This window comes from Misgurnus anguillicaudatus, chromosome 19, assembly GCF_027580225.2.
Source record: "Misgurnus anguillicaudatus chromosome 19, ASM2758022v2, whole genome shotgun sequence".
Taxonomy (NCBI): Eukaryota; Metazoa; Chordata; class Actinopteri; order Cypriniformes; family Cobitidae; genus Misgurnus; species Misgurnus anguillicaudatus.
In genome coordinates this window covers 27324738-27334864 of record NC_073355.2, presented here as the reverse complement: position 1 = coordinate 27334864, position 10127 = coordinate 27324738, and the positions used below count along the sequence as shown (strand labels likewise).

Sequence of the window (10127 nt, the reverse complement as noted above, 5' to 3'; positions counted from 1 at the left end):
ACAAAACATAGGCTATTCGTAAAAAATGCTTTTTATTTTGTAAATTTTTTTTGCAATTTATAAAATACATTTATAAAAAGCTGGCAAATCACAACCCTTTAAGAGTAAGAAACATACAACAAATTAAATCATGTAATGATTGCGTAACAAACCAGCTTGCTGGTGTATAGTAATGTAAAAGTCAGTCATGGACATTAAATCACAGTTTAGATAGATCAAGTCCCTTTGATAAACGTGTAACATTTATGTATTTTTAATTCTTTGAATATAATATTTTGAACACGCAGTACATAAATACGTTTACATTTCAAACTAATTCTGTTAGAGATACCTCATTAAAAAAAATCTTTCACTTTCTACAGAATATTGTAATCAGTTGTAAATGTAACAATTATGTGCACCATACCTTAAATGTCAGCATGAAAGTGCTACATGGAAAGTAGTAAACATGTTTTTTTACATGAATACTTGGAATTTTAGTAAACGTGCAATAATGAATGACATGATATGTCACATGTATAAATCAATAGGAATCTAAGGGTATAAAATGATGTACTTTTGACTGAATCTTAACCAGGGTTATTAACCAGAGTGTTTGGCACTGTAAATGGTAAACACTATAGTTTACTAATCAAACTTTAATTAAAACTATGATTTTACAAGAGTGCATTGATTTAGAAAGTATAGTCTTATGAATTAATTGCTAAAAAACCAAATAATCATTTAAAAGCAGCACTGTAAGGCAAACACTTAGTGGAATGAAACTGTTATTTTATGAGTCGTCTTCAATTATGGAACCTGGCTTTTGAAACCGTAGTTAAGTTCAGCCCCTCCACTCAGAAGCAAGTCTATTCCAGTACAGAAAGTGGCATCAGCTGCCAGGAAGAGGGCAGCCAGTCCACTCTCAGCCTCCGTTCCCATTCGACCAATCAGCTGTAAAGCAGAAGCGAGAAAGCTTTAATACAGACCAACCATCAAACGAACCATAATACTTCCACAGCTGAACAACCACCCACCTGCTTCTCTTGTTTTTTTACTCATACAATCACTTACTTGTGCATTTTCTCCCTCTTTAATAGTAGCAGAAGAGTCTTCAGTGTGGCTAGCAAGCTCCTCCCACAAAGGTGTCATTATATTACCTGGAGAGATGCTATTAATAAGAATTAAAGTGGATGATGTTTACTGATGTGGATTTTTTATAGGAATAAATATAAACAGAAAAGCATAAATAGTCTAGATATGAATTAAAAGTAAAACTGATTGAATGACAGGATAATTTATCTGACTCACCAATTGACTCGTACTTGATACCGACTCTCGTCAACAGCCATCGCTTTAGTCATGGCAATGATCGCCCCCTTGTGGATTTAGACAGTGCTACAGTTAATCCAAATTTATAAGACAACCCTGTTTTAATTATTATTTATGTAACACAAGCACCTACCTTGGTAGCAACATAAGGAGCAGCACCTTTCTGACCTATCGATGCGACCAGGCTGGAAATATTGATAATATTACCTTGCGTTTTGCGCAAGTAGGGTAGGGCATACTGTTAAGTGCAAGAAAAAAAAGGGAAATAACATTTTTTGTAGTCATTTTACACTTAGTATAATAACACAAAGGTTTTAAGTAGAAAAATATAGTGTGAGGGAAGAGAAATCAGAAAAGCTAAAAATAAAATAGATATATACAGGTAGGTAATGTAGTACAGACATGTGGTAACCTCTTGGTCTTCACATTATAGAGGACCTTACCTTAGAAGCAAGAAAGTAACCAATGAGGTTCAGATTAAGCAGGTCTTTGAACTCTTCTGCAGTAGTGTCATCTATGGCCTTGTAAGGGGGGTCTAATGTATCATCAGAATGTACAGGTATATAATTAATTTATTTAAAATTAAATATAATTGCAAAAATCTGAATATTCACTGGATACATTTGTTAATTTTTTAAAAATTCTACTGGTAACCACATCTGATATTATAGATATTGGAAGATATTTTTCATATAAAGTAAATAAAAGGTCGACTTACGCCACCCAGCGTTGTTTACCAAACAGTCTATTTGTCCAAACCGGCCCACCGTTACATTTATTAATCGCTTAAGGGTGAAAAAAGAATAGATTGAGCAAAATGGCACTTCAAAATAGCGGCACATGAAAGCATTTGCGTAACGTTACCTTAATGTCATCCTCTTTACACATGTCACAAGACACAAACATGCACGAGCCCGGTCCTTCCTTGTTCAGCTCACACTCCAAAGACTGACCATCTGTCACTTAACATGATTGTTTAAAGTGAACTGCATTTAATAAACGTAAAATGTATGAAATTATATTAGCAAGCCTAGTTAGAAAAAGTTTATTATTGTATGCCATACCCTCGTGTGCGCAGAACACAACTTTTGCCCCATTCTGGACTGCAAAGCAAACATGGCATGTGTATTATTATTATTATTTGCACACTTTCTACTTATGTTATTTGTAACAAAACCAATGCTTTACCGAACACTTTAACGACGCCTCTTCCGATGCCTTTAGATCCTCCAGTAACGATGACAACTTTGTTTAGATAGCGTTGAGCACAAGCCATGTCAATTCTGCACTTTACGTCAGCTTATGCAGAAAATGCAAATAATGTCTGAAATAACGTCGCAAATGATTGAACGGGTCCGCTGAATAAGCGGTTTCGTTTCTACTATGCTAGAGAAGTAGCACCAGAACGACATGCTCGACGTCAAACTGCGCGGTGCAGACCGTCAACGTATAATATCAAAGCATCGCGAGAAACATTCTTAATATGTGCTTTCGACTCGTTCTCGCGGTATTTCAATGTAATACGCCAAACAGCCTGCGCAGCGTCATATGAACACAAACACGCCTAAAATCACGAGGCAGTCAACACATATAAAATCACGTGGATATGAGACTTTGTTTTGGATTCAACACGTAAACTTTTTATATTATTTAACTTAAAGTTCATTTAAAAAAATTATTTTTGTAAATATTGAATAAAAAATATTTTAATAAATGTATAAATATAAAATAAGTGATAGATAGAAAAACAACATATTAGGCCTAACGAAACAATCATTTTATTAAAGCCATGCTGTCTGTTGTGATCTTTAGACACATACAGATCTGTTTATTCTAACAATAACAAAATATTACTATTTACTCAATTTCATCATATTATTACCACTTTTTCTTACCCTTATTTGTTATTCTAAACAAGCATTATTTATATTACTAATTTATTTACCATAATACTATAAACATTGCCACTCTTGATTAGAATTTGAATAGATTTTAAAAGGCATAAGAAACATGTTAAGGGGGTGCTGGTGTAGAGATTTTTGGGGCAATGAGTTGGTGAGGGGACGAGAGGGTCTGGATTGAATTTCAACATGACAGCATTCCCCAGAGCCACAGCAGGAGTAAGGGGAGAGAGTGAAGACAGTGACCTACAAACAGCTTTAAGTCTCCTAACTTCACTTACAGAAGGCAGGACGGAGCTTATGGTTCAATGTGTACAGGAGAAAATACCCCCGTTGGACACATACCCTTCTCATAGGGTTATCAGACTGGCAGAAGGGGGAGAGAAGATACGGACCTCATGGTGTAGGTAAGGAAACAGCTATGGTAATTACTATGGGCACTACTGGTAAAAGATATAAGGTGGCAAATAAAGTGTCTTCTTACAAACCAAGACAAATACCTCTATATTTATAACATTTCAAAGTGAGCATTTATGTGAAATATTACTAACAATAATCTCAACAAAGCTAAACCTTTTGACATAATATGTGAATTCTGTTTTACCTTGATAAAAGCATGTTTTATACTTCAGACCCTTTTTATTGACATTGTAAGGTTTACAATGAAAGTAGTGAAAAGTCATAAGTTTTGTTTGACTGTGACTGTGTGTCTACCTAATGTAAAGAGAGAATATAGAAGAAACTAAGTTGTCCCAAGTACAGATCAGCAAACCGGAGAAAGAAAAAAGATGGACAACCTTGGGAACAGTGGTGGAGGATCAGACGAAGAAAAAGAGGCGAAAACTCAAGTAGATGAAGACATCAGTGAGAGTGACAAAAAGCTCAAGGAAGAGCGCAACATGGCAGAGAAAGGTGACAAAGAGAAAGGTGACAAGAAGAGAGAACTTCGAAGATCTGGTTCGTTGTGGAAAGGAGGTTGGGCGCTGTCTGAACGCTTGGCCATCAACGTGTCAGGTATGCGCTATGAGACGCAGATTCGGACCCTGTCCCAGTTTCCCGACTCTCTGCTTGGAGACCCAGAGCGTCGCCTGCAGTACTTCGACCCTCTACGCAATGAGATCTTCCTGGACCGTAACCGAGTCTGCTTTGATGCCATCCTCTACTTCTATCAGTCTGGTGGGCGCTTACGGCGGCCTGCCAACGTTCCCCTGGACATTTTCATGGAAGAACTGCGTTTTTATGAGCTGGGAGAGGACATCATGACTCGGTTTAAGGAGGACGAAGGTTTCCCTAAAGAGGTTTCTCAGCCGCTGCCGGCTAACGATATCCAACGCAAGCTGTGGATGCTCTTTGAACACCCAGAATCTTCTGGTGGTGCCCGCATCATCGCCATCATCAGTGTGATGGTGATCGTGGTCTCCATCCTCATCTTCTGTTTGGAGACACTGCCTGACTTCAGATCAGAGAAGGAGCTGAGAGAGGTGAGAGATGTTATTTTGTTATTAAATGCTACTTTCCCATTCATAAAAGATTGACATGTCATAGTCCAGTGTACTGTCAACCATTTTTTACACTCTAAGCAAGGTTCATACAAGAAGTTTATTAAATATAAATAATATAATCTGATACGTTTGAAAATTTTGTAATACCTTAAACAGCTTTAATATACTTGGTTATACTTCTGTTATTAACCTTTTATTACACAGCTGTTTGATTCTGATTGGCCAGTAGCGATAACAGATAACAACTGCTCAAAACTAATAACACACCGTAACCCAGATACTGCTAATTATTTTAATAGGTACAAAAATTCAATATAAATGTGTGTTTTAATAACATTAAATTTACAAATGACCAAATTTGAACATCTTCAAACATGTTTTCCTCCCAGAAGGTCTGCATTTGTTAAAAATTAGCAAATTATTCATTAAATTATTATTCCTATAAGGTAAATAGTTGTGTAATAAGTGGGATAATGTACAGGCAGTCGGTTGTTAATGCGAAATAAGCCCCCTTGGTGTGATATAAGACCCTCTGCTTCATGTCAGGTGTTGATCACATTGTCAGGGCTTATTTCTGCCATAACAACCAGCTGCCTATACATTATACATTACTTAGTGTAGCCAACTTCAGCTTCAAATGTATATTGACTGTGGTTTAACTACTTTAAATAGTAATTACTCGCCAAGCCTCCCCAATTTAGACATTATGCAATTACAAACATTTAAAATCTTAGCAGAGTAAATTGCTTAACAAGACATAACCAACAACCTGATGTCTATACATTTAAAATTAAAGTAGGCTAGGTCTCTAAAAAAATGCATTGTGGGAGAAAAATCTCAAGCTAGTGTATACAGAGTAGGCTAAGCTTGTCTATAGGAGATCACAGAAACAGACTTAAAAAGGACGTAACGTAAGAGAGTAGGAGCGAGTGTTAAGAGAGGAGGGTTATCGCCGAGATTATTTTAGACGTGTCATTAAATCTGATACACGGATTGAGAACACAGAGACTCCAGTGGGCTTGGGGGCAGCAGAAAAACAGACCGTGCAGAAAGATGCACCCGACTAACACGGATAGAAAAAAGAAAAGGAGATGAGAAATGACAAGTTGACAGGTGACAGTATGAAGCAGCGTCTGCGTCTGATCCAGTGAGGGTGAAAGAGAGACTCTGGGTGAAAGTCAATGAAGAGTATCAAATTTGTTTCCCATAAGCCATCCAAATTCATCGGCCAACCAACGTACTGCCAAAACAGCTCAGTGTACTGCAGGGATAACGACAGATAAGTAAACTAATGCGAGTAAAACGAGAGAGAGAGAGAGAGAGAGAGAGAGAGAGAGAGAGGGAGGGAGTGAGATAGATAGAAAGAGAGAGAGAGTTAGGGGCACATTCTCAAGTTTCACCTTAGAGATCTCAGGTGATATTTTTAGAGTAAGGACAACCCTTCAGGGAACATTATCACAGAAAGGGGGGCTTGTATTAATAAACAGACCGACTCAAAGGCTGAAATTGGCATGGAAACGCATACTTCTGTAAGATTTTGAACTTTTAATGACTTAAGCAAAGTCAAAATAAGGATGTGCTGTACCACTTAACAGCCAACGAGATCACATACATATCTAAAATCATACTTTTCTCAACATCGTTTTCAATGCAAAACCACATGCTCGATTTAGTATTACAGGTAACACATCTTCATGGAAAGTGCATTTAAGGTATAGAATTGGATCAGTGTGTGTATATCCTGGAATCCTACCCGTGCCCATGGTTTTACTTGCAAGCACCAGCTGAGAAGCATTTGATTGATTAAAATGTGATACAGTGAGGCTTTAGCATGTGTTGTTCAGAGAAGTCATTTCTTATGTAGTGACAAAGAGCACTAATTTCCCTTGAGTCAAAGGTTGTGCTCTATGACCCTAACAGCAATGAAGTGGGTGTGAAATGAGCGACCAAGTTGTTTCAGTCAAGTAGGAAAGCATGTTTGGCTTCAACAGTGTCATCAGTCAACTTAAACTAATTTGGATGTGCACACACACACACGCACGCACGCACGCACACACACACACGCGTTGGCATATGTGGTTTACAGGGACATATCCATAGACGCAATGCATTTTATACTGTACAAACTGTTATATTCTATTCCCCTAACCTACCCCAGACCCTAACCCCAATGTCATAAAAACCTGTTGGTAATCTTTAATCAATGAAAAAGTAAAATTTTTAGCGTTTCAGTTTATGGGTCCAGTAAACCATGGTTATAGCATAGTAAACATGTCATTATACACTATTCATGTCCCCGTAAACCAAATATGGGTGATTTTCACAAAATTAGACTAATGAGGTGTCTTGAAACATTTTGATAAAGTAAATGCAAAGTTAGGGTATCAAAATACGAAGCATACAGTTACAAACATCTCTTCATGTACTATTTTGCACATGATTTCAAATGACATCATACAAACCAATTTTGTTGTTTTTTCCACATTTAAGGGGAACATTTTCATTACCGCAACGTGTCCATGACTGGATTTGGTTCTTTGACATGGTAATATTTATAATTAAAAAATCTAAAAAATAAAAAGCTTCAGTGCATGTTATACTCTAAACATTTACAGTAAAGAAACATGTAGTATTTGGTGATCATTTGTAAATGTAGAGACAATTATAAGGAATATAAATGTGTCCAAGACCAATTTTCTCATCCTCCGCAACAATTTTCAATCATTGTTTAAGCACTCAAGGACCTAACATTTAAAAAAAAATTATGGAAGGGACATAATTGACTGTGACATTCAAGATGGCTACCAGGTAAGCAGTTCTTATTTTTTCTCTCCAGATAAAAGTAGAAATTTAGTTTGTCATAGTACCTAGACAACTTTTTAGTTCTCATTACCGAAACATAAGTTTGTCAATGCATATATTTAATGTAATATCATGTTGCGGTAATGATAATTTTTAATAATGATAATCTACATTTTTTTTAAATAATTCTATAGGAAATATTTCTTAAATCCTCTAAAAATAATGGTTATAGTAAGATCAGACTTTAATCTTATATGTGCAAAAAAATGGCTTCAAGGGCTTTTTAAAAATCCTGATGCTGGACACCTTCGAAATCTGGATTTCGTGAGAATCACCCATATGCCAACCCACACACACACACACGTAAACAACAAATAAAGGACTCGGACTGTTGTTTGACGCAGTGTCCTAATCTAAATTAGTTTTAATTGCAGTGAAGTTCCTTGTACTAGACAACAAGTGCATCAGTAATGATAAATAATAAAGATAAGATACCAGACCTCTAACTGGGTATCCAAGGAATACCATAAGTCTTATAAACTGATCAAAGTCTAGTACAAAAATGTGACGAGTCTGCGGGTATTACATAAGTCTTGGAAATAGCATAAACCTGCAAAATGAAAATAGTTAATTTGATCAACATTTAATTTTTTAAAAATTTTATTTATTGTTATCATCTCAGAGAATCTCCAATTACTTTCAGTTTTTATTTCACATTGTATTCTTTTCCATATTTATTTATGTTTTTGGATCTGAAAAAATGGTCCCAGCTGTTGCTGGGATGGTACCTTTGTACCCAAAGAGTTCATATTAGTACCTTTTTAAAAGGTACTGCCCCAGTGACAGCTAGGTACTATTTTTGACCATTTTTTCTGACCGTGTACTCTCAGCCATTCCATCCCAAAGTCTTACTCATTTTCCTTTTCTTTCTCTCCTTTCTACATTCTTCGCTTGATCTCTTCCATTTCCAGCAAGTTGCATACCAGTATCATCCCAGTAATGGAAACATAACCATCCCTGGTTCCTCTCCATTTCACGATCCGTTCTTCCTGGTAGAGACCATGTGCATATGCTGGTTCTCCTTTGAACTAGTGATGCGCTTTAGCTGCTCTCCCAGTAAGATGTACTTCTTCAAGGATGTGATGAACATCATTGACTTCTTTGCCATCATTCCCTACTTCGTCACGCTCGGCACCGAGCTGGCCAAGTCCAAGGGAGCCACGCCAAGCATGTCCCTGGCCATCATTAGGGTCATCCGTCTGGTAAGAGTGTTCAGGATCTTCAAGCTATCTCGCCACTCCAAAGGCCTTCAAATCTTGGGCCAGACACTAAAGGCCAGCTTAAGAGAACTGGCACTGCTCATTTTCTTTCTCTTCATCGGTGTCATCATATTCTCCAGCGCCGTTTACTTTGCAGAAGTGGACAACGAAAAAACGGCTTTCACCAGCATCCCAGAAGCCTTCTGGTGGGCTGTGGTCACCATGACGACAGTGGGATACGGTGATATGTACCCGACGACGGTGGGCGGAAAGCTGGTGGGTTCTATGTGTGCTATCGCTGGTGTGCTCACCATCTCGCTTCCAGTTCCTGTCATCGTTTCGAACTTCAGCTACTTCTACCACCGCGAGATGGAGTGCGAGGACAACCAGGAGTACACCCATGTCAATACCTCCCTTTGGGAGAAGGAAGGAGGAAAGGACGAAGAAGACGACGATGAGGAAGGGCCAGATGAACATAGGGACTATGCTCCTCTTGAAGGAGACATGGCATACAGGGGGATCTGTGCTCCTCTCAATGGGACTCTACTAACTGGGCTTTGTTCTGGGGAGCAAAAAGATGGGGCCATTTGCCTACGGGAGCCATTGGTCACCCAAGTATGAGAAACAAAACGGGAAAACGAGAGATGCCGTGTGTCGGGTTCATTGGAGAAGAGCCGACAGCATGCAACTCAGAAGGTACTTTTGGAAATTTTAGATGCAGCAGGCAGAGGAAGAAATACAGGAGGTATAAAGACATTTTAAAATATCACTGACCAGCAATAACACATTTAAAGGAAGCACTTAGTATTTTTTTTGAGTCAGCTATGATTCATTGGGGGATAAAGAGTGTGCTATTAGGTATTGTGATATTAGGTGACCTGTCGATTTTTGAAGATATGACTGAAATCTAATGTAAGTGTATGATTTGTATCATGTTTTCAAAATGAGTTTACTGTATGTGTAAAACTTTCTAATGAAGATTCTTTCGTAATGTTCTAGTTGGAACATTAAGTTAAATCACTGAATGTATTTTTTTGTGGAAACTATTTGTATCTATTCAAAGAGTGCCATTTTATCGTCTTAATGCTAGAATGTGTACGGAATAATTAACCGGGCATAAGCTAAGTTGTGTTGTGCAATAAGCATTGCACCTTTGCTGTCAAGACCTTACTGTAGTTCTTGACATACGACTTATTCATAGTAAGAGACTCTGAGCAGTGTCATTTAAATGTCATGCATTTTATCACCCAGTTGCCTCCATAAATGTTCCTGGGATTTGTGTGTCAGGCGACAGTTTAAAGTCGTAAATTCATCTGGAATTGTTTAGTGTTGAGTCTTGTTTACCTGCTGTT

The 10127-nt window shown here is 37.6% G+C and overlaps 2 protein-coding genes across 4 annotated transcripts; one reads left to right on the top strand and one right to left on the bottom strand.

Moving 5' to 3' along the window:
- Window positions 1-13: 13 nt before the first annotated feature.
- hsd17b14 (hydroxysteroid (17-beta) dehydrogenase 14) lies at window positions 14-2759 on the bottom strand. Of its 2 annotated transcripts, none has more exons than XM_055194073.2 (9): window positions 2500-2759; window positions 2376-2414; window positions 2176-2267; window positions 2030-2096; window positions 1755-1846; window positions 1445-1549; window positions 1291-1358; window positions 1054-1150; window positions 14-933 (listed from the first exon to the last, which is right to left on the bottom strand). In XM_055194073.2, exons 1-9 carry the CDS (start codon window positions 2585-2587, stop codon window positions 790-792), a joined length of 792 nt encoding a protein of 263 aa, XP_055050048.1. In that variant the 5' UTR covers window positions 2588-2759; the 3' UTR covers window positions 14-789. The 2 variants fall into 2 exon arrangements, with proteins under 2 accessions (XP_055050048.1, XP_055050047.1); XM_055194072.2 differs by having other exon boundaries at window positions 2176-2273; window positions 2500-2755.
- A 680-nt stretch (window positions 2760-3439) lies between these two features.
- Window positions 3440-10099, top strand: kcna7 (potassium voltage-gated channel, shaker-related subfamily, member 7). 2 transcript variants are annotated; one of them, XM_055194068.2, is made up of 3 exons: window positions 3440-3619; window positions 3938-4693; window positions 8488-10099. In XM_055194068.2, the coding sequence occupies exons 2-3, from the start codon at window positions 4001-4003 to the stop codon at window positions 9394-9396; spliced, it is 1602 nt and encodes a 533-aa protein (XP_055050043.1). In that variant the 5' UTR covers window positions 3440-3619; window positions 3938-4000; the 3' UTR covers window positions 9397-10099. The 2 variants fall into 2 exon arrangements, with proteins under 2 accessions (XP_055050043.1, XP_073713420.1); XM_073857319.1 differs by lacking the exon at window positions 3440-3619 and having other exon boundaries at window positions 3937-4693.
- Window positions 10100-10127: the final 28 nt, after the last annotated feature.

Bases quoted from the DNA above. Each gene is read 5' to 3' on its own strand.
- hsd17b14 (XM_055194072.2), bottom strand. From the start codon at position 2,587: ATGGCTTGTGCTCAACGCTATCTAAACAAAGTTGTCATCGTTACTGGA. The intron at 2,097-2,175 runs GTAACGTTACGC...TTCACCCTTAAG, and splicing joins GTAAAGAGGATGACATTAAG to CGATTAATAAATGTAACGGT. The intron at 1,151-1,290 runs GTGAGTCAGATA...TCTTATTAATAG, and splicing joins TATCAAGTACGAGTCAATTG to CATCTCTCCAGGTAATATAA.
- kcna7 (XM_055194068.2), top strand. From the start codon at position 4,001: ATGGACAACCTTGGGAACAGTGGTGGAGGATCAGACGAAGAAAAAGAG. The intron at 4,694-8,487 runs GTGAGAGATGTT...TTCCATTTCCAG, and splicing joins CAGAGAAGGAGCTGAGAGAG to CAAGTTGCATACCAGTATCA.